The sequence below is a fragment of the Neodiprion fabricii genome, chromosome 6, assembly GCF_021155785.1.
Source record: "Neodiprion fabricii isolate iyNeoFabr1 chromosome 6, iyNeoFabr1.1, whole genome shotgun sequence".
NCBI classification, from domain to species: Eukaryota; Metazoa; Arthropoda; class Insecta; order Hymenoptera; family Diprionidae; genus Neodiprion; species Neodiprion fabricii.
The window spans coordinates 21,898,209-21,922,449 of record NC_060244.1 but is presented as its reverse complement, the minus strand read 5'-3'; the positions used below and the strand labels follow the sequence as shown (position 1 = coordinate 21,922,449).

General features: G+C 44.0%; 2 protein-coding genes across 5 annotated transcripts in view; one reads left to right on the top strand and one right to left on the bottom strand.

Moving 5' to 3' along the window:
* The window catches only part of LOC124184325 (lachesin-like), a 60,534-nt gene that overhangs the window by 4,085 nt on the left and 32,208 nt on the right, over positions 1-24,241 (top strand). For 2 of the 4 annotated variants that reach the window (XM_046573896.1, XM_046573895.1), the window contains exon 1: positions 16,512-16,870. The exons of the other annotated variants lie outside the window; for them this stretch is intronic. The gene's annotated coding sequence lies outside the window, so the exon portion shown is untranslated. Of the gene's footprint in view, positions 1-16,511; positions 16,871-24,241 lie in introns of those variants that run through there. 4 annotated transcript variants of the gene reach the window in all.
* LOC124184329 (zwei Ig domain protein zig-8-like) lies at positions 8,902-13,675 on the bottom strand. The gene is made up of 6 exons (XM_046573906.1): positions 12,641-13,675; positions 12,026-12,183; positions 11,173-11,383; positions 10,629-10,779; positions 9,823-9,971; positions 8,902-9,515 (listed from the first exon to the last, which is right to left on the bottom strand). Exons 1-6 carry the CDS (start codon positions 12,765-12,767, stop codon positions 9,415-9,417), a joined length of 897 nt encoding a protein of 298 aa, XP_046429862.1. The 5' UTR covers positions 12,768-13,675; the 3' UTR covers positions 8,902-9,414.

The following is a 24,241-nucleotide window of genomic DNA, read 5'->3' as shown; positions in this document are numbered from 1 at the left end:
CCCCGATGAAATCGTGGTGAACTCTGCGCAACACTTGACAGAACAATTAGCCATTCAATTACCTTGATTGTTAGTTGAGACGACGTGTCAGGTTCCAGAACGAAACATCCATATGTAACACACCACTGTATTCAGAAGTTTGCTACCTACTTGTAAGTCACGAGTCCTAGAATATATGCATGCAAAATGTACCATGACAGACATCACCGAAGGATGCGAGGGCCCGATGAAACGTGACTAAAATCAATATTCAACTGTGAATATACGATTTTACTAGGGCGGAATTGATCTGTAGATAGTACGACGATTTCTTCCATCACAAATCGATCCTGAGATACCTAAGAATCACAATCTAAAGTTCGTGTTTCAATAGATATACGTGTACGTAAGTCAAACTTAGTATTCTTGTCATTATGTCATCATCTTGAGAGGCTTGTGAGTAAAAAACCAACAAAAATTTTGAAGGTCATGATTTCCCTTCTATATTTCACAGTTTCAAACTTGCATGTCAACCTTATTTCTAGGGTCCCTTTCGAAAATCACGATAACATTTTTCCTGGATGTCTGGACCCATGAGATTCATCGGCACGAATTGCAAGAAGCAAAAATCATCCAGATGTCTGGAACGTGAGTGGATATCGCTGAATGCACAGGCGATCTCAGTGAAGGTGGTGATGATCTACATTTTCAAATTCTGGTATAATCTCAGCACTTTTGCGGGGTTCAAAGTTCGCCATGATGAGTTCTCAGCTGTCCTTTCTACGTGGACATAAGCCCAGAATAGCTTCAAGTGTAACCCGAGAACCAAGCAAGTGCCAGAATGTTCATTCGAAAATCAAGTAGGTACAAAACAGAAATGAACCTCAAATAACGTGCATAAAATTACCACTTCCAGGGAAATTAAAGGTGCGATATGATATTGTCGTATCTGTTCGGATTGTTTGACAAAACAATCTTCTCGCCTTTTAGATTTCCCTACAGCTCTTGAGCTGCGGCTTCTTTCCGGGGCTGAATGTACCGTTTATTCCTGCTACTTGAAGCCTCGTCTTTTCTGCGGGTCTTATAACAAACCATGAAGCGCTTGTTACCAGCCATTTCATGTCTTGCAACTCGAGTTAATTGATCGGGAGATGCCGGATGTTGCCGAAGGATAACGACCGTCGACGAGGGTAATGGCCGTAGTCATCGGGTGACAATTAACCCGTTCTCACGAACCACCGCCGCCCCTCTACATCCTCGATAAACAATGATGTTTTGATCCTGCGAATGTGTGCTCGGGACGGTTCGGGTCGTTGAACTTTGTGTCTAGTACTTTCATTAATACATGGATGTTGTTTCCATTTTTTTTCTCCAAACGCAGTTTGACTCTTTGAAAATCGAACCAGGGAAAACGTTTAAAAAAAATAACGTATATGCCGAAAGTTGGTCGGTAAAAAAAGTGAAAAGAAAAAGAACTAGGAAAAGAGAAAGGGAGCTAGAGAGAGAGAGAGAGAGAGAGAGAGAAATAAGGGTAGACGGGTGAACTCTCGAGTTCTAGCAGAAATTGCTCCGTATTTTTGATTGCCTTCGGAGTTCCGCATAAGTTTTCCCTCGAAGAGATGAATTGCCAATATTTTCTCCTGTTCCCTGCACTTGTTTCTGGGGAAAATAGCTCCGGCTGCGCCACACGTATAATAAGGTGCCTCACACTTGGAATAACGGAATCAAACATACAAAGCATCTGCCCTCTTTGAGTCACATCACCTGCCAGATTTATAAACTTTTTTTTCAAACTGTGTATTTTTCATTTTTTGGCTGTTCCAGCTGTTTCGTTCACTCACCCCAAAACTTGGTGTTTCAAGTCAGAAATAAGGTCGAAATCAAACCCAAGATTGAATCTTCGTATAGGGTCGGGCAACGGCTTGAGATTTTCAGTCGACAGCGCGCCTCACGTTGAGAAATTCGATTGTTAAACGTTTGCACCTTTTTTCATAGGTTTTCGCGGTATTTTGGCGCGTCAACAGCTTTCAGTTTTACGACGGCCACGTCCACGGTTCCTTTTATACCAACTTTACCTTTTTCTAGGTTAATGCTAATCCGAGATCATGGCGTGTGAAGAAAGGAGGAGTCATTTCGTGCGTTCTGCACCGCCAGCGGAGGTTCGAATAGGCAAAGCGAAAGGAGCTGCGGTGGATATCCAACGGGTGCGAAGAGGATGTCGATTCGGGTTTCTGGGGTGTGACTTATGCAGCGGACTATCGCTTGAAAGAGGCATAAGGCCTCCTTATCGATGACGCAAAGGGATTGGACATTTTCCGCGTAACTAACGCCTCATTGGCTCCGGTTATCCGCTCAATTGTGTAACCCGTCTTCGCGAGTAAAAATTTTTGGCTTTGGGTAACTTCTTCGACCCGTTTTTCACCTCTCCGCGCAGTTCCGCAAGCCGGCCAAGCGTATAATGTTATTTGCACGAGCTTGCGACTTTTTCAAATACGTCTTCAACTTTTTTTCAATCAAACGAGAAGCTCGAAGAGTTTCTTTGAGCCGGAATTGTCGGTGATTAATTATTCGCAGAGTTGTTGTCACGTACCCAACGACAGGAGCTTGGGATCTAATGGTGGATTTTGCGACAACAGGGTGAGAAAGGTCCACTACCGAGTATAAAAGCTCAACAGTTTCCTCAGCTATCCAAGTTACTCTCACGAACGAGTTGATCTTTTTCCTATCGCGTTACGGAAGATTAAATTTAACATCCGTTCAGATAAGAAAGATTCCAGATATTGTCAAGAGAAATAAATTGCCTCGCGAAAAACGTGCTTACTGAATTCCAGCCTCTCTCATTTTACCTAAAACACTTTGCAAACTTTTACCAACACTTGGTTATAATAAATTTAAATCCACTTCGCTACTCGTCGGTTTCAAAATCTCTTTCATAAAGGCAGTTGTGGTCTAAAGATATTAAAAGTAAGGCTTGACACGTCTGGGATCTGAAATCCATCGAATCTAGACTTTATTAAAATACGAGAATAAACACCGGTGAGAAATCAAGACGTCTCGTTGTTAATGTACCTCGCTGATTTGTTCGTCACTCTTCGCTCTCAACTGGGTCTTTTTCTTCTTTTCAGCCCTCCTTTTGATGCCATGTCTACAAAAGCACTCGGAGAAAGTATCCTCAAGATAAGGTTTTACAAAATGAGGCCGGTTCAGAGCTACACTTTGCTCAGAGTCGTGCAAGTTGTTCTATGCTCGCAACTCGATGTGAACTAACGAAATGCAAGTGCAATCAATGATAGTCGATACTTCGTTGGCAGTGAGTTTAAATAGATTCGCTAACCGTCTTTTAAGTTTTCACTAACAATTTTATTCCAAACTTGTACATCTTACAGCTTTAAATTGAGTTTATTAGTGGACTTACTTGACCTGGTAATTGAATCGTGCGCAGCTAAAATTGCAACCAAATCAAATACAGAGAAAATCATCCGAGTCTCGGACATTTATTGCTTTGTTATCCTTTTTTTCTGATTGCAGTTATTCTCTGCCCAGGTAAACGAGCAGACATGACTGAAACAGACTTTCCGTGAAGTAAACCAACCGGCGTGATTCCTCGAAGGGAATTTTATTCAAACAGATCTCCCGCTGGCACTTTTTAGGTCTTATTTCCCCTCTTTGGTATCCGAGAGTAGAAAGGAAGCTGCTAAGATCCGGTCCGGAAATAATACGGAGGCTTATTAGTGTCCGAAACTCTCGGATCGGTGGGGCTCAGACAGTCTGACAAAAACACATTACGGCGTCTCCTGAATTTTGTGGAGTCCGTAAGTCTGCCTCACTGCCATCAACATTAAGTATATGTTATGCAGTAGAAACTATCCGCATTTAAGAAGTAAATAACTGTACAACCATGCGAATCCGCAAAGAAAGACCGCAACTCGACGTGACTCTGAAAGAATGGTCGTTTTTTAATAGAGGTTCATGCATTTTAAGGGATCCGTATGTGCAGCTAACAATTTTATGTTACGGATCGACCAAAAATTACATTTAATAAAGAAAACGCGGGAGTTCTTGGTGGTTCAAACTCGTAGAAAGTAGGAAAGACAATACTCGTTACACTATCCGTTCAGCCGTCTGTAAGTTTGTACGGTTAGGGGAATATATGTATTTAGTCAAGTGCACCGCACGTAGAAGTTTTATTTCAACGTAAAGTTTGTACGGTGTATATGTAAAATAGCGCGATCTCCTGCAGAACGGTATGTATGTACGCATGTTATATGCATGATAGTTACATACATACGTAGATGCCTACATCGGCGACAATAAAAGTGAACTGCAGTCTGTGCATCGTAAGAAAACATCTTTGTTGCACGTGGCTCTCCTCGAGATGCGATCGGAGAGAGGGTCGAACTGTAGTTTGGCCTTTTGTAACATTACAATTCGAAACTGCGGAGACTAATCGATTGCCGTTTCCCGTTCCACGTCCATGCAACTTTGTGTGTTTGCTATGAATACTACATTCGCAGTGATTCCCTCCGCGTTTCGTCGCTGAAAAATAAAGCAAACAATATTCCAATCGTAAAGCTGGAGGAGAGTTTCATATTTAGTCGCATCTACATGTGTGTACGTATATACGTATATATTTACGTATATGCACATACACGCGGTATTATTTGTCGACGGAAAATACACGCGCGAGCGAGTCCTTTTTCTTCCTCTGCAAATGGATTAGACCAGAAGGAAAAAGAGAGAAATTGAGTGAGCGCGGAGCGGCAGGATCGCATCGACGACCTACTCTCCTCCTGTTCCTGAAAAGCCGCTCGAGATGCGGCTGACTCAACCACGACTTGCACTACTCGAGTCTCTCCGATACACGGCTTATGCAGACGTTCTCCAACTTGAGTTTCCGCTGCTCGGCCGAACAGGACGCGGGACACAAACTCATCTGGTAAAAAGCGCGTCCCTCGTTTAATCTCGGTTTTAAAAGGTAAAAAACGGATAACGAACGCCGGTTGAGAGGGTGACCGGCTCTGAATTAAACCGGACTTTTTTTACCGACTAAAGCCGCCGATTTCGTATAATTTGCCAATTGCTGCAGTGCAGGGTATCGAGATTAAACCAGCCGCTTCGCGGTTAGAAAGGCTTGACCAGCATCTATGCGGTTGATTGTCCTAGACCTTTGGAATTTTACACGAGATCTTGAATTCACAATGAAAATTACAATGGAATCTGTACATGTACAGGAAAATTTTCACATCGTTCGTTTCTCCCTTGGAAAAATCGAGGGCTGCGAAAGCTAGATTCGTTTTGCCGAACGCCGGTTGGGTAACTACGAAGCGTATATGCCCGCAGGGTTATGAACGAATTTGAAACGCATTTACCCAGTTTCCTGTACAGCCGACCATCGTGTATCCAAACAAACGCATAGTTCGAAATGCAGTGGAATCGGATGAAATTATCCGCGGGCTTACGTAACTACACGCAATTTGCTTGACTTGAAAATCGATAACAAACTCAATTAAAAATTGCAATTTGATTATCCGTAACCAATTTCCAGCTCGGGAGGGTAAAAACTGTTGAAATTTCACCTCGCAATTTTCGGCACAGATGTGTGAGAGGATTTTTTAAGTGTTCGCGATATTTCGAACTGTTAGAGAATATATATACCGTAACGTTCGTTGTAAAAATTTCATTTTTCTTTCCTGCAATAGCGTATTTTCGCAGAATTTTGGCTCGAGGAAATTCAAGTGGCTTAACACCCACCCGTAAGAAAATACTTCGTAGGACATTTCACGGAATATTTGACAAGGAATTCATGCGAATAACTGAATGCATATTTGCACTGTCATCCAGCTATTCCATATACCTGTTTTACTACCCTTCATTTTATTTTTCCGTCGCCTTCTTCTCTCTCTTCCAGTTTCTCTTTCTGAGAAATTCTCTATATTTAAAAAAGAAACATATCACGATATCCACTCACACGTTTCCTCTCCTCATACGGATGTTTCGGTATATCGATAGAGTCGCTGTCCATCCAACTGACCGTGTATGTAATTTCACTTGCAATCTATCCGAATCATACACAACATCCCAGTATTCCAGTCAACCGGTGATGCTGATCGCCCCGATCACAGCGTTCCGCTGGCTCCACCTTCGGACAAGCTGGTTTTAGCTCGTTAATTTTAATTGCGCCAGTTTTCCGTTCGACAAATATCGAATTATATATTGGGTTGAAAAACGTATTGTATTACGCACCCCAGCCACCGCGAAATAGGGTCGTTTTACCTATCGCAATTCTGCCGGAATAAAATATTTGTGCTCTATAGTATTATAATTAGCGCCCGAGGCTGGGATATGTCAAACTATTATTTCAAATTATCAAGTTATGTTGTGGTATAATCACTGGAGTTGTTCTGGAAATTTGCTCGTTAAAGAGGTGGAGAGAGAGATAATATATACACGCAGCTAGTATACTTGACTTTAGAAAATTTTCATATGAATTTCATACGGCGACTTTATGGCCCAAAAGTTACCGAATCTGCACCAAGCTTTCGTGAAACGAACGGGAATTCTCACTTTTTTCACTCGGGTGCTTCCTGATTAATATTATTGTAATAACGGGGTTGAGACCTTAATTGAGAATGCATGTAAGATTATACGCTGGATAAAATCTTCCTAAATACTCATTATTCTGCGTATACGTTAAAAAAAAAAAAAAAGTATCGAATTCGTCGATTATTATACTTTGAAAAATTGGTATATTCTAACTCGTACTTCAAAATATATACGTCATTTGATTCCAAAAAGATAATTGAAAGTGAAATAATTTGAATTAACTCGTTGTAGTCATTCTGTACAACGAGACCCTTACTCTTCGAGTCTTAACGTTCCAACCTTGGATTGCATATTAGGAAAAAGAAGTATACCAGCGTCGATATGTACATGGACGAAAATCTAACGGTTCGTCAACAATCCCGATCCAGGATAAAAGTCCTGGAAATCGGAAGGAGGCGAAGGTTCTCTGACCAGTAACACCAGCGGCCATCGTATTTACCTGTCAAGTATATCATGCGAGCCGACATCCATATGCATGATTTTGTCCTGTCAGTAGTTGGAGATCCTCTGAGGGCTGTACGCGGGAAAAGGGGTCTCGTTAAAGGGGTTTGACGGGTTTCGGGACCCGGGATTGGGGATTCGGGAATTTCGCATCTCCAGACCCTATCGTTCTCTTTCCCAGGATATGCCGCAGTGTCAATCGCGGTCAGGACCGAAGGTACAAATGCGAGCTGACTGATGCAGAGCGCGAAGATTCGCGGATTTCGGGTTACGGGATGGCTCAGGTAGATAAATTTTATTCCCGAAATTTCCTCGCTCTTGCAGATGCGTGCGACGATCGGATAAGGACGCTGCGGTTTCATCGAGGATCAGGAACACGCGCACACACACACACACACACATTTATTTAAGTAGGTACGTGTACGGTGCGATACGTTGCGAGAAAATTTATTCATATTTATAACCATTACCCCTCGTTCATTGAAATTCAGCAGGAGCGTAACGTGATCCATTATCTTCTCATCGAAGATTCATCTCCGCCAGTTCGCCTCCCCCCCCCCCCCCCCCCCCCCACGCAGCCTGCATATTCCCCCGAGATCAAAGCGAGCCAATCTCAGACCTTGAGCATGGGCATAAATTCCAAGTAAGCTTCCGTAACCTTCGAACAAGGCACGATGTTTATTGGAAGAAATTTGATAATCGTTATCCTGCTATTTGGCAGAAGGTGGTACGACGCCACGTATGCGGGAGTAATATTGCGCCGTTGAACAACCGAGTTCCACATACGTTATACGGCTGTGAGCAGGATGCACATTCTATCTGTATGTATAATTTACCCGCCCGTGTATTCGCCGCGAAACGCACACGATCTTGCCGAATGTGTTTCAAACGGCATAAAGCAGCCTGTTACCATAGTTGTAGTACATAGTCAGCAGCTATACGTACAGTACAGTGTCGTGGCTATCCCCCAAAGCCGTGTGGCCAATGTGCATGAATTTCCATTCCACATGGTCCGTTCGCGAAACTACTATATCTAGGTTTCGCGGTGGACACCTAACCGCGGCTTCCTGGTGATTTGCATGAAATGAGGCTGCCTATACTCCGCATGTTCTATCCTCGGTCCCGAGACAACGTAACCGCACGTATACCGCAGCGCCCACTTAGCGAATACACTCTGTGCGAACATATGCAGGTATACGCGAACGGATGGAAATATAAAGTTTCCAGCGCACACGTCTGCTCGACGCAAAAGTGAGCAGCGGCGGCGGGCGCTCCGCACAACTTGCACTGTATGCATAATGCACCGACCACGCGATGCGGTATGGGACAAGTTATTGTGCTATTTTGGCGCCAGTAACAGGCTGTTGGAGTGATAATAACACCCAGCGATTATAGTCACGATGTCGGTTGCTCGTCTAGCGACAAACCTCTCTGATAATAGCGGTCCGCCAGCGCGTTACGTGTCGGTGATATAAAATTTTGCGAGCTTGCTGAAAACGGGCGCAAGTCTGGAACTCTGGATATAATAAACGTAGATACAGGGACGAAGTTAATTGGGTGTTGGGACTGGGGAGTAAATATCCCGAGGGAACTGGGTCAACTGCCTGCCATTGGGGGTACGGTCAATCGACTGCCATACCTACGATCCTTTCTGCAATCATGGGAAAATCGTCTTCTTCTCTCTTTATATATGTTCAGGGGATGAGAGCGCGCGGTCTGAACGATTCCGCCTTCTCGCTATTGAGAGTTATCAAGTTTTAATTGAGGATTTGTAGGTTCGATTCGTGGATGTATAGGTATACGATACTTGCTATTATACTCGCTTTAATCCAATGACAAATAATAATTATATTCACTTTTATTATCTCTTTTTGTGCTATATAAATTTTACACTGGGAGTAACAAGGAGAAAGAAAGGTGAAATAAAATGAAAAAATTCGATTTAAAACGGACTCTTCCGTTGATCGTTGATATACATATACCTATGTATAATATTTCACTGGCTCGCGTGCAAACTATCATATCTGTGTATAATTACTGATCTCCATCGTCCCTCGGATTTGCACGCACTTTTGATTACCGGTAAACAATGAACAGTTTTTTTTTTCTTATTATTTCTCCACTCTCTTTTTTTTTATCACTGTCCGATCTGCGGGTTCGTTAAAGTTTAATAGGGTTTCATTAGCATCGCTAAGTCACCGCCACGCGAACCTCCTAAATCACGGTGGCAGACACCTTCCGTGCAATTTGCCGTTAATCACAATCATTTGAATATACACTTTGGTACACTGTACACACCGAGTCACGTAGCTTCGGTTCAGGTCGATTGGATTTCAATTGGTTTCAATCGAGCTGACGGCGAGAATTACGGTCGGTTTACCCCCGGATCGCTCATCTCAGCATATTCCCAACGAAGGGCGTGAGTAGGGCGAGGAGAAGTTTCGGCGTAATTCCGCAGCCCCCACCGTGCTGCATGGCGGCCGGATGCTCACCTGCGACAAAAATTTCAATTTCAACTCCCGACTGGCGAACCCGCGAAACAGAATTATTACGAGCTTCCTGCACTTTATTTAAACCCCAGCCCTTGTAGAACGCTCGGTTGAATTTATATGCCAAGTGTCGCCGTATTTATAAAAGGCGCTGCAGGTAAACGTCTTGTGACCTCGAATATTCACGGTACCGTCCTCGTTACCCGGCACCGCGGCGTGAGTTCCTACTTATCTACCGACTGCTTCCTCCTTCGACCAACAAATCACATCCAATGTTCGGATACAAACATTCACCTTGATAAGAGCTTACCGTTCAGAACGTGGACGACGACGCTTGCGGAAGCTGCGTTCTTCGGCACGCACGAATAGTTCCCGCTGTCACTCAACTCGGCCCTGGTAACCAGCAGTTTACTCGTTGTACCAGTCTCCGACTTCTCCGTAACCAAGGATACTCCACCCCTGTTAATTACACCTAACGTTACCATTTCCTCCCTTCTTAGCGATCTCGGAATTTATTTACGGGACTATTTTTTCTTCTCCACCAATTTTGCCAAATATAATATTCAACGAAATTAAGATCGTGCATCATCTCGAAAAATTGGAAATGAAATTGAAATGGAATACGTCCCCAAACAATCGCGCTAGGTACAATGTTGGAAGTAATTCGTGCAGTATATGTTACGTGTTTCTTAAATCTATGCATTAAGCGTATATGCTGAAATTTTGTTCTTCAAATCAACTGGTTTTCAAAACTGATTTAACATGTCCCGCATTCACGTCAACTTACATACACTTAACGTGCCAACAGCTTTGTCCAGGTATAACGAATGTCAAGTTTCTGTTGTTTTATCGAGACAAAGCAAAATGTGAGTCATTATAATGAAACAAGTGATAGATATCACAGGTCACAGGGCACAAATCACTTCAAAATTGATTTAGCACCCGTTGAAAGTTGAATACTGGTTATATTTTCATTGGACCAAATCAATTGTCGAATTCATTCTCGATGGCGAATTTTTTTCAACGATGATATTCGATTTCAATCTCAAATGAATTGACGTTACGTATATACTTGGAGTTGTATTAAGTTACCGGATGGAGAAATTGGAAACGAACCTAGGGCCGTCAAAATCAATCACGACACCGGCATGATACCACAAGACGCTGCTTGGCGGGGCGGCTTGCACGTTGACGGTACACGTCAAGCTGATGGTGCTTCCCTTCTTAACGTAAACTTCCTCAGGACCCCAAATCTTGGCTTGAGCGTCTGTGACAAATTTTTTGTGCGCCTACGTGAACTTTAAGAAATTTAATAAAGCAGCGTTGTCATATTGTGTACATAACCTACACGAATCATTCCTCGTGGTGAATATGAAATCGCAATCTGACCGTTAGCTGTTCCGCCATGGAAGTTCTTGGGAGATAAAACGCACTGCCTAGAACCGTGCGAGAGCTTAGAGAAACTAGACTGCAACACTCCCAAGAATTCCGAACGGCGGAACAGACTTTGTAAGACCATAATATCCAATCGCACGGAATTATTCAAGTTACTCGCCAACTATTTCGGCCGGCTTCACCATCTTCTGAGAGACTCTACTACACGTAGACGCGCAAGATGAATGAGCTTTATCGATATACTGTAATTAGAAACGGGGATCACCTTGAACGTTGAGCATAATGGCCAAGTGGATCTTGGGCTCAGTGTTCACCTGGCACTCGTAAATCCCGGCATCTCTCTGCTGAACATATTCTATTTCAAGGTCCCAATCATCGGAGGCCTCCGGATGAATAACGGCGAACCTCTGGTCAGTGGTGTAGGTGAAGATCGAGGAAGTCAGGATGTGGAGATCCCGCTTGCGCATCCAGGACACCTGGGACACAGTATCACTGGTTGCCAAGAGGAAAAATCTTCGACACCACAGGCGCCGACCTGCATTTTAACCCGACTTGAACTCGCGTTACAATAACGTGCATCCGCGGTAAACGAAAGTCACGATGTTTCCCGAAATTAGAAAAGCGCAAGGATTTACGTTATACGACCAGCTGGACGATTCGTGAAGGACTACTTGGCAGCTGCAGTGTCAAAGGTTGTATTCGCCGAGCTTAAAACTGATCAAGCGTGTCTGTACTAAGGGTTTCGACCAGACCGGGTAGTTTTACAACTTGACAACAAGCCGAGCGAATGGTGGACGCGTCACATTTGTCATTTTATTTCCGGAGCTTTATAGGGTACGGTGGTATGCTACTTGACATTATTAACGTCCGTCTTGACCTCCGAGTGCTCTTACCGAGAAAAGAGGAATAATATAAAATTCCTCGCGGGTCGGGTTCCCCTGTCACTCCTGCCCTAAATGGGGATGGCACTTTCCTCACCGGGTGTAGGGTATTCGATCCCTACGATCTGTTCAAATACCGCGATATTTTCGGATACTCGAGTGGAAAATTTCGACAAAGAACCCGGGCATTCTGCTGCGTCACCTTTGACACTCTAGCTGAGAAGGGCGAAAACTTACCGTTCGCTCGCCAGGATGCTTGACTTGACAACGCAACACGACGGACTGACCCGCAATTGCCGTCACATTTTTGGGCGAAACGTCTGGAAAGTACGTCTTCTCCGTATAGTGATTCAACTTCTGGGTATCCCCCACCGCGTTCTGTGGGCTGGTTCCAGCTGCGGAGTAACATTTTGATTGAGGAATTGGAAGGCACATGTGCCCAGCTGCTGGGATGTGCCGTGCACACTCGGAATCTCAAACAATTCATAATGCGAAGCTTGACAGATTATTCCAGCAACTATATGAAATAACGTGACCGCGTATACGAGACCGCGAGTCTCGGAATTAGTCTTCGGGTAAAACCAGAGACCGTTAATCACTACCGGCTTTATAGCGACCACAGAGTGCCGCGTACTCTAAATTAATTCCAACTATACGCGCTTTGGTTCAGTGACCATAAAACGATCTGATTAAATACCCAGAAACACGAGGACAAAGAGGGACAGCGAGAGAATATCCGAAGGGGAGTTTACCTGGAATTTAGGACAAGAGGTGCCCACCACCGGAAAATTAACTCTTAAAACGATGACAATCTGGAGGAATTTGACCACAACACATTGACAATTCACGCACCTATGGCACCAACTCCGGAACCGGACGGTTCTCCGTGAAATATGTAAGCCGTCGCTCCCAGTAGCGCGAAAGTCACCCTCAGGACGGCCATATTTTTCTGTCGATTCTTTCCCCAATTGTCATTCATTTGGCGCTGCAGCTTGATGCACCATGTGTCGTGCTCCGGGTGCACTCGCGCTCAACCGAACAAACCGAATTCCTTGTCGGACATCCCGACCACTAGTTGCCACTCGGTGGTATTCCGCAACGCTGCGCCCGAGGGCGAGCGATAATTGATGGACGTATCGTGCGGGGCGATTGGCAATTTGAGCGTACGTCGTTACGCCGTCTCCTCGCGAAACGTATCCTGGCAAAGAAGTATCCTTCGCCTACTCTTCACCGAGACGAATGACTCTGCGCGTTGCACTGACATTTTTCTAAATCCCTTATTACTTTCGCAAGATTATACAACTCTCCCCGTCTGTGTTATACAAGGTCCACGTTCGCTCTGATCAAAGGAATTAGGCTTAAATAGCGACGATCGAGAGTCGTGACACGTGATACGGTGCCCCACTGAAGGATTAATCGCTCACTCTTTGACCCGGCAACGTCTCGTTAGCATAACAATTAGGTTTCCCACTTCACTGGCTGCCGACAAAGCTTTCCCCTCGATATGACGTTGGATTAGTTAACAGAGATGGTAGCTGCAGTAATTCGCCGGTATAACACCACTGAGAACTTTTCACTCTCCCAAAAAAGTAAGGCGATATTTTTCACCACGTGCAAGAATTTTAATATCGATGCAGAATAAAGAAAAACTGCCCAAAAAGAGCGGAAACAACGGCGCGACGACTGCGGACAAATCACCGCGTAACACTCGAATCACGATTTTCAAACGATAATCACCAATCCCCTTTCGCTCTACTCTTCCACATCTCCGTCACTGTCCACGTTTTAGGAAAAAAATAATCATCTCCGTCATCGGCGCGTGCAGGATAGCGGGGGTCGCGCGCGTTCGCCAGACTGGAATTACCGCTCCTCCTGCAGGAACAGACGTTCGCACGGAGGAACGCGCGCTGCGTGTACCGGCTTGGCCGAGCCGCGTTTGCGCGCCCTGAACCACCTTCGAATCCTTCGCCCTCTCCCTCGCCGTTTGTTTAGCCAGCCAGGACCACTTGCAGGAAGCCCTTGGCCAAAGCCCGACTCTGGCTTTTCCTCTGCGTTCTCACCGCATATTCTTGCGCCTTTAGGACCTACCTCACTGCCACTCCGTACCCGGAGCTTGATGAGAAAAGGCTACTCGAGAAGCGTGGACTCGTTCCGAAATGATTATTTCCTCCATTATTCCATATCCATATTTTTTGCATGGATACAGTGTTGTTACACACAATAGGAAATAATATGAACAGATATCGGAAATACCAAAACGAAGTGGCTTTTTCACCCTCCAATATTTGTTGACATCTCTTTTTCATCTGGAAAGTTCAAAGCTTAGAGTTTCACAATTTACTGTGTTTGACGAGCGGCTCTTTTTGGATGGACGAAAAATACTCTCGTGAAAGTCTCTCTCGTGTAACGGGGGATTTCTTCTACATGCGGGCTGATTTTAATAATACGTCTACCCTCGGGTATACTTGTATCGAACGTATAATATACGGTACTCGATACACTTGAAACAAAAGCAGCGTCCTTTCAACGAAACCTCTGCTAATGATTGAACTGTCGATACGCGTTTGTAACGTTCGCTTGAAATTGAATAATAATTATAGGAATTGTACCTCAAGTTAATGGCAACATTGTCAAATGACTAAAAACTCCCCAACATGGTGTTACTATGATAATTAATCTAACATCAACATCCGTAACACCATAATTACAAGTTTTTTTATGGGCAGTCATCGGCACAAATATATCAGATAAAAAATTACGACAGCAATATTCTTACTCATGGCGCTCATGGCGCAATGAGCAAAGTAATTGTAAACTGTTTCCACTATGTTTTCTAACAATAAAGGGAGCTCTGGATGTTCCAGGAAATAAATGAATAACGGAAAATGAAATCGAGCTCACGAGCTTTATCCATAAACATCAACAGTTGGCAAGGTACTGACGAATGACGAATGTTTCCCCACTGCGGATACTGAGCTTGAGGGCCTCGTTCTGCAGCCAACATAGCAGAACTCGCAGCTTTCTGTATTATCGACCGATTTCTACCCCTCCATATGCGCCAACCTACCCTGCCCAACGTCGCCAAAGTTGGGAAGTCCCTGAATCGCGATGCATCCTTCGGCTCACCACGCTAAATACGTTATCGAAACTTTTTTACTGTAGTTAGATTATCATATCGTAGATGGCCGTAGCTTACTTATTAGCCTTTAGATAAACGCCGCAATTTTTCCGGTTCAAATCACCTTTCAAAGCTCAGATGTCATCTCCCATACTCAATATTCAATCAGCTTTGTTCAAGGATGAAACTAGGGCCAAAAATCTAAATGAATCCTAATGTCATCCAACTCAGTACTCGCTTTTTGGGGGGTATGGTCTTCACGATAGCTTCTGGCCAAAATATTCCCTTCTGCTGATTCAGGCGCTCATATTCGATCAGCTAAAAGCTGATCTTATCGGAACTTGATCGGCTGACCGAGGGTGAAACTGCAGTGGATTCACTTCGAGGATGGGGGGCAAGCTGTTCATAGTATCCTCCAATGAAATCTGAATTGCAAGCGACATACCTAACGCGCCAATCGAATACCTCGTTGCGATCTCACATAGTTCAGGATACCGTCTTCATCTTGAGCTTCGAGTAATCTCACGAGAGCTTTTGAAAAAGTTAATTGACGCAGGATTCGGTCGCCTTTAGGACGTAGATTCAGCTTCTGAGTTTCGAAAAATTGATAGACATCATTTCATTTTAGATAATTCATGAATTGCTGAAAGAAAATCGAAATTGCATAATCCAAGCAATTTTTCATCGCTCGATGAGCAAGAATCCCCTGCGTAAGTAATAAAAATCTTGTACCGGCTGGGACACCAGTGGATTTGCGGTGAATTCATCTTCCGCGATGAAAATTAACCATATATATGCACAAACAATCAGGCATCTGAATTGCACCTTATTTCATATCAAGTAATTTTCTCAGCGAGTGCAATGAAAGCATACATGCTACTCAGCCTACGTCAAAACGACGTCCATAAAGTGGGAACGGTATTTACCATGCACGTGAAAGTAAGCCAGTTATTATTATCACAGTCAACTTGTCTCAAAGTATCTACAGGTAGAGCTATAAGTGTAATCCTGAAATCAATTAAAGTTCAATGAAACGTGTCAGGAAATCAACGACACGACAATTAATATCCCGAACTTTATCCATAATACATAGCGCAAAAAAAAAAAAATGATTTCGCCATCCGGCACAACGTGCGTCAACATAAATCAACCATTCCTCGGATCTGATCATAAATTAACGGCTAAAAACGTCGGCGAACGTCAATCACGTGTCTATCCCAAAAGTCCATAACGCAACAGTAATTCGAAAGGTCTACATCGATCCTCAATTTTATATACTTAATGTATATCTTACGTACATGCGATCCGCAGGACGAACAAGGTCGATGACTACAGGGATGAAATATGCACGAAGTTTAAGTCATGCCTAACCTACTCCAGAGCATCCGACCACAATGGGACCGAAGGTGCAGGATTCGATGCGAAGGGTCTGGCGAGGGTTGCCTTCGAAAGTGAGGGAAATAAAGAAACGACGGAAGGGGATGCAGGAAGAGTGGAAGGGGCAGGGGGTGGGGGGGTCTCGCGTAGCGCAGGATTCGCGGCTGCAGAGGGACGGGGGGAAGGGACGACGGTATTCCCGGTTGAGCGCAAATGGTTGAGCTTGCGCCGAAAGCGTACCGCGCGAAACGAAACCCGACGGTCGTGTCTCGCGTGGGTTACTATTCCCGACCGGCGATTCCCTGACGCCTCGAGTCCTGAGTGTGACCGGCGCATCGCCGGGTGTGTGACTGCTACTTGAAAGCTGCGGAAGGACCGGTGAGGGAGAAGTTGGTGCGGTTCGGTGTCGGAGCTGTAATACCTGCACCTGGAAAACCGCGTGGTTGAAAGGGCAGCGCTTTTCATCCCCTTGGGACCGGGTCGTAAAGCTGCTTTTGAAGATCTACACCGACAGATATGACGGCGCCGAAATCGGCGGTCTGCCCTCTTGATCTTGGCGCTTAACTAACAGGTGTTTTTTTCTACCGGTGAGTAAGCCTTTTCTTCATTAATCTTACACGGCAGTCTCGATTAACGCGCGCGGTATTTCCGATTGAAATTATTGTCAATTAGAGGTTGATCAAGATTGTAAATGTGAATTTAAAACCGGTAAGCTGTGAATTCATTCGATAACGTTACTTTTCGGGGCAATTATAAACGGCGGATAGTTGTTGTTGGTTTTTTTTCCGTCCTCTTGTTTTTCCATCTCACCTACTAGTCAGTTTTTGCTTTCGTCAATGACGTTCGACAGTGCCAGCGGGAAATTATCCCCGAGGCGAGAGGATAAACCCCTGACAAGTATTGTTATTGAATTCTTCCTTCATCGAATTACAACTTTCCTAGCGAGCTGAAAGCTTTCATTGAATTTGATTCTCCTGGTCTCGCTGGAGTTTCTTCCTCGTCTTCTTTTTTTGCTGTCTATATTATTCATATCTCCGAGACTGAGTACATGCTTTTTAAACTCTTGTTTCGGCGGTTGCTGATCCGATTCCGAGTTCGCAGACCTCGAGCAATCGTACTCTGTCTTTGTAGCATAAAAATTCGATCCACTTTTATTTAACTCGATTATAACGTATTAAATTGATAATATTTCGACGGGGATGTTAGCTGGCTATTTTATTTGGATTTTATATTCTCGATCGCAGCTATATTTCGATTCGATTGATACACGCGTTTGAACAAATTCAAGTTTCCATCACACCAACGTAATACGGTGCTTGAAACCGAGCTTGAAAGAAAGTAGTTGGAGATTGCATTCACTTTACTACCAAATGCGTTCTAATTTGTAATCCAGGCGATTACTTGATTGTGTGCGGTTTGCGTGGCCGTTAAAAACACGATTCATCGAAAAAACAAAGAGTTGCAATACGATGCTGCAGGGTTTTAACCAGGCTGCTAACGAATACTTGTGGCTACAATATTCAAACGCTACAATGTCAGAGTTCAAGTATCGAATGAAAAGAATAAACTTGATCAACGCTTGTAATCAATATTTCGATCAGATTACACACCCATAAATGAGAGTGAAAAAGATCGTCGAAGTAGTCGAGGAGCGTAAATATACGAGAAAAATCGAATTGCGAAAATTAAATCACATCTGCAGAGAAGAAGAGATAAAATCAGGGAAAGTACCTAAGTGTGCAAATATGAGTGCCTCGATAAAACCGCACTCAAGTGTGTCGCGGTTGCTGCGGCAGAAAATAGGTAAACAAAAGTGAATTTTCCCCCCGAATGGAGTGAGCAGCGGTAGCTATCTGAACGTGCAAAATGAGGCTCGTGGAAAACTAGGAAACAGAGTCTACGACCACTTAGGGTTTAGAGTCAAATCGGCAACGCAACGGAGCCGGAGTTTCGTAATGATATTTGTTCAGCGCAGTGGAGCTAATGCACTGCAAACAATTACATCCATTCCACCTTATTCAACCTCATCTAACCACCATTGGCCAACTCGCTTCTCCTAGCTATTATACCCACACCCGTCTGGATTCTGGACTCGGTAAGGTCTTCGAGTCCCAGAAACGTGCGAGAAACTCGGCGGAGAATCTCCGTATGATTCTCACCTACATCGAGGGTAACAAGTTTGTGTTGCATTCGCGGATCCAAGCCGCGTGTATGTACCTCGGCCATCTCGCAATAGAATTTCATCTACTTCCCGCTCTGGACTCCTGGAATCCTACCTTCAAACCAGGATATTTTCACTCCGCAGCTGCAGGAATTCGTCGCCAAGTGTTTCCCCGTATACGCTTGGACGATGAGCTTGTACGCAGAAATACTTGCGCCAAATAGACAGAAAAAAAAACGCAAAAAAATTAATTTTTTCAGCCAAGGAATCGATTAAAGGAGATATTTAGTTTATCGATCTTGTGCACAGTTCGAAGGAAAAATTGCAATCCTTTCTTCGTGAACTCTCATAAAAATCATCATTCGGAACGCAGCGATCTGCTTAAATCACTACTTGCGTCTCGATCGGTGTACAGTTTCTGTATAAACTGCAGGATACGGAAATGTCGTTATCTGTCCGTGCGCACGAATGAAAACGGCAGCATTGGTATCGTGAGCAAGGGGGATGATGGGAAGAAATTGAGTGTTGAGCACAGAGCGTTTTGAAATTAAAATCGTTCAGCCCTAAGCCCGTTTCGTATAATATAAACCGTTCTCCCGAATCGTACCGTGACTAAATTCCCGTTGGACGAAACGGAGGCACGATATTATTATATCCGTATAGGTACAGCGGGTATTAGATATTATACCTATAATAGTTCAGGGCCTTATTGTTTTATCAGGAGGTAGTCGCAGCCCCGGCAATTCACGGACTTCGGTATCTTCCGCGACCATCCCGCGTTGTTTAATCTCCCGAAGCGAGCTTGCGGTTCCGCATTGCAAGGAACGTTCCGCGAGAAACCGCCGCCACAACTGTGGGCGTTAAAAATCACGACAATCGTAAAGGTCCCCGGTCACAGGGCAAAATCTTACCCGACGACCTCATTTACCCCGTAGCTCGGATATGGTTCGCCCACTTTGCACCCCCATACCAAATAGCCCGGTACTTTGCGGGCGGGATACAAGCCAGCTTGAACAAAACAAGAGGAAAAAGAAAAAAAGAAAAAAAAAATCCAAGAGAAAGGGAGGAAGAAAAAGGCTGCAGCGGTACAATTGTCCGCTGCACCTGTTTGCGATCTGACTTTTTACGGTATCCAGTTTCACGAACATTTTCTCATTATTTTATCTTGTGCAGGATTCCACGAGGTATTTACACGTGTAAAGACCTCAGAACTGCGCGGTCAGAGTCCACTTTTTTCTTATTACTTAATAGTCTATTTTGCTCAGCTCGTCCAACTAGTTAATTCAGAACTCGTTGCTTGAACGAGTTATATGCTTTTCGCTCTACTTAAAAGGTTGTCAAGTAAAGTCGTGCGTCAATTGTGGAGCATGCAAGTGGTATATAATAAGCGTATAACTCGGGGCTATTGAACATGATGGAGAGAATTTTCTTTTAAATTAGTTTAACGCTTATTATACTCATTTCTATTCATAAAAGAAATTGCACTTAAAAATACTTTGTGTTTATTTGTTTTGAACTTTAACATAATGTTGTAATGGTAAATGTTCGTCCCATGGAACGTAGTTCTAGGTATATACTATACTTTGACCATTCAATATGTATTTAGACTATCAGTGACCTTATTATTTTCAGAAATCGAGATAAAACTCGAAACGTGCACCAAGACACAGATCTAAATTGAACTGAAATAGAATCAAATTGTGTGCTTAGCCTCACAATAAAAAAATCAATTTTAATTATTGTTTGTAAAAATTTAGTACTTGAAGTAAAAAAATAGCAGCGTAATTAACTTTTGATATTCGATACACTGCTCCGCAAACAAAACAAGTGTGCAGAGTTCGGAAAGATAATTAAAAAACGACGTTACTTATATCTTGAAGCGTCACATTTTCCGTCAGAGCGCCTTTCGACATGTCTAAGCCCAACATCTGTACAATCAGTTACAATCAGTACCGGGCTGATATCAGTTGAGACGCCTCACCTTGCAGCCCCGTAAGTTCTCGGTGAAAATCATCCCCAACACAAACCACAAGTGGTTGTTACGAAACAAGAGAATCCATACAGCGATGACAAGTCAACGTAAGGAGGAAAGGGACGAGTTGGTACTTCGGCACTGCCAACGGGCATATCCGTACCCGTATTAGAAATTCCAGAGCATCAAAGTCGACGCGACGGCGGCAAGTCGCGTGCTGGGACGGGATTCGCGACGAGGGGTGAGAGACTGCGGAGAACAAGCGTTGGCTGTAAGGGCGTCGGAAGGGAGCGGATACAAAGAGTGGCCGAGTCTCCGATGACGAGAAAGTCAAGTGACCGAAATTGACCCACACTTGGGGGGTTTTGATAAAATCCCGAAATTCCGAGAGGAGTCTTGAATCGGCGGCGCGCCGAACACTTTGAACTTAACATCCACGCACGCTACTCGTAGGAATTCGTATCCTTGTTGAAGTGGTTTTACGGCTCGCAGCGTCCTTTGAGCGGACGAAAAAATCGCAGCTTGAAACGGAACAACGAGTCCTGAAAATTATTTCAAAAAAGTGGAATGTGAAATTGCAGCGAAGAGCAGCGAAAGGTCGGCAAAATCTTACGCACGCGTAGACGTCAATCGCGCACTTAAGCCGACAACAGTCGAAAATTGGGCAAATCTCTCTCGGCCGTAGCCGGGTCCTCGAAACTTTTGTGGCAGGGTTTTTTACGCGCACTTCATCGCGCGATTTAGAGCCTCGGTAGTCAAGGAATCGGATATAAATTTCACGATTACTGTACGATCAGAAATAACGTCGACCCCCGTTTTGTCACGATTCGTATGTGTAACGGAGATATCTTATGGCCGCGTTTGTTCAGCGCGTATCTGCCCGAATATATACGAAGGTTGTAAAGCACGGTGACTGCAGTCCGCGCGAGGTTTGATTCACTGGTACTGTACATAATACCTACCCTCTGCAGTTGTTGGCTCTTATCGTTATTTCAAATATCCCAACACGGCCATCGAGTCGAGAGCAGCAGGCCGGAGGACAGTCCAGGATAACGACGCCTAGCACAACAACTGGTCGCGTATATCAACAGGAAGTAGCGCGGCAGCGTGTGGCGAGAATTGTTACACACCCCCTGTACGAAGGGGGAAGCTGCCACCCCGCGATCTCGAGGGCTAGGTTAAATGTATAATTTCATTGCTCGGGCAACGGAATTTGACGCGCCGGACGAGAATTGCGTCTTTCGTGACGAGTGGACCGTTCAAAGAAACATTTTTTCTCCCATTTTCCTCGTTCTCGTTTGCTTAGTTATTAAGAAAGCGAATTTTTTGCGTCTAGTCTCAGATTAAATCTCTCAGAGCGTCGATTCTAGCGAAAAATTTTCTTTCAAGACTACATGAAACGACGCATAGCCTTTATTGTATTCTTTAGTCTCGACATCTTTGCGGGGAAAAATTAAATGGAAGTATAAAAATATTTTTAATACATGCAAACCGAGGCAAAAGAAGGCTCCGATTTTTTTTTATTCACTTTTTTTTCTACTCTTTCAACGACGCAAAATTAAACGCGCAAGTCGAGCGTCGTTGAAGCAAAATCAATTTTAAGGCATCGCGACTTAGTCGATAAAATTTTGCCACGGGAGAAAGAAAACAAGAGCTTTCTTAGACCGGAAATTTCAAACTGGCGATATTTTTACGCACGGGCAACGTCGTCGTGACGTAAAAACCGAGGATTTGCGAGGGTAAAGCTTGCAACGATCCTGTCGACCGGAACAGCAGCGATGTGTTTGTGACAAATTGCAGAATAGAACGCCGTATGTCTAAAAATTTGACATATTTTGTTTCCTTTTTTTTAACGCTATTTCGTTGGCAGAGAAGATGAAGAAGATCGTTCCGCGTCTAGCTCGCCGGGATGTGATCGGATTATTTTAACGCCGGGTTTTATTGGACTATAGAGAGGATATGAAGAACCTCGTGTCTGTTATTTTTTTTACGTTTTTTTTTTTTCATTTCTTTTTCCACCTCAGAACTTGGATTGTAAATCACGTACGCAAGAAATATTCGTTCCGAGTGGTGATAAGCTGCCATATTGCCCCCGCTTCTTCCTCTCGCATGACATTTTCTTCTTTCTTCCTCCCCTTTTTCTGCCCCATTCTCAGACAGTGCAAAGTGACGTCTCGAGAAAATCGTGATGTGAATATTACACGGTATTACGTTCACTTGAAGATATTATTATACGAAATCCAATGCGGGAGTCCAGGAGATTAAACTCGTGCCAAATACCTTACAGTTTCGGTACCAGTATGCAGTCACATATAATAGGATTCAACCCTTGGCACAAAACTGAAGGATGGTCATTACGCTGCCGCAATCTGTAAAAACTAACGTCCAACTCTGCGGAAACGTTTGACAAACTACAAAAGAGGCGGAGCGAGCGATGTGGGTCTCTGAGTTTCATCCGGGCGATAAAACACGAGGAATTTGCAACCGATCTTCCACGCTGCAAAATCCTAAATAAATAAAAAGTCCGTAACGCTTGCGTATACAATGTACATTATGATTGGTTACGCGGGTGCGAACACACAGGTGCCGCCTCGCTTCTTGACCAGCTGATTGCGGAAGAGGCCAGCGGCGTGACGTATCTTTTCATCTTTTCGAATCTGCTGATCACCGTCCTCCACTCTTCAATTTTTCCTTCCAATGTCGACGGAAACGACCACCGTGTGATCCAGCCGACACCTCGCGTTTCTCTGGAAGACGGTTCATCGCGATCAATCGCCTTCACGTTTAATGAAATTAGCGCTGCTGGCCTGAGTTCAAGAACGATATGTCGACGAGGGACGCGAGAAGTCCGCCCCTCTGGGACTTAATTCTCTTCTTTGAATGCCGACCACGCATCGGTTGTATCGGTAACCGTTGAGAAGTAGTTAATTGAAGAAGGAAAGCAACTTGGTGTTGATAAAATTCCACGTCGACGTATAGTTTCTAAAATATTACTCGCGATTCACATTGCACGCTGGCTGCCCTGTTTTCCTCGGGTGAGAATAGGAAAATCTATGATCAAAGACACCGGTGGTCTCGAACAACCGTTTGAAGTTAAAGTAGACATTTACATGGCGCTATAAACTTGAAGTGAATTATTCAAAAAGGTATTTCGATTTGTGTATTGAAAACTATTCTCAAGTATATTTTTGCCAAATGGTACGCTGAATTTCGTCGCCGGTATATCTTTGAAGAAGATTCGGTTCAACTGCTCGTAAAATCATACGAAACGTTAACCGTGATTTGACGTTCGTTTCAGAATATCTTCGAGGGGATTCACAAGAGGTAGATATTTTCCTGGATAACAGATCTCCCGGGAGACAAAGTTAGCCGGAAATTGGTTCAGCGCTGTGCGTTATACTCTCTCGAATCACGGATGCTTGGATGGCGACGGATGCATTTCGCATAACCTGCACGTGTAATGTCATAATTAATAATTGTGAAGTTTTGCGAGGTTCCTATATGCCAAGGGAAATTTGTTATACGTCACGGAAACCTGCACGAGTTTCGGTACACTGATTAAAACGTTCACATCTTAATTACATTTCAACAAACTCTCGAGGAAGAAACTTTGACGTTTCTTATTCAACTTGGCAATCGACCCTACAATGGTTTCACCCTGACAATGGCATCGCACACGTTCGAAATCAAGAAATTCTGACAGTTTACCTGTTGCCGGTCTTTCGTAACTGCACCAGCCTGCAAGTCTAAAGAAAAGATACTGAGATACTTCAAGATCAAACCTACGAGCCTAGACAACATTTCCATCGTGTAAATGCTGTTTCT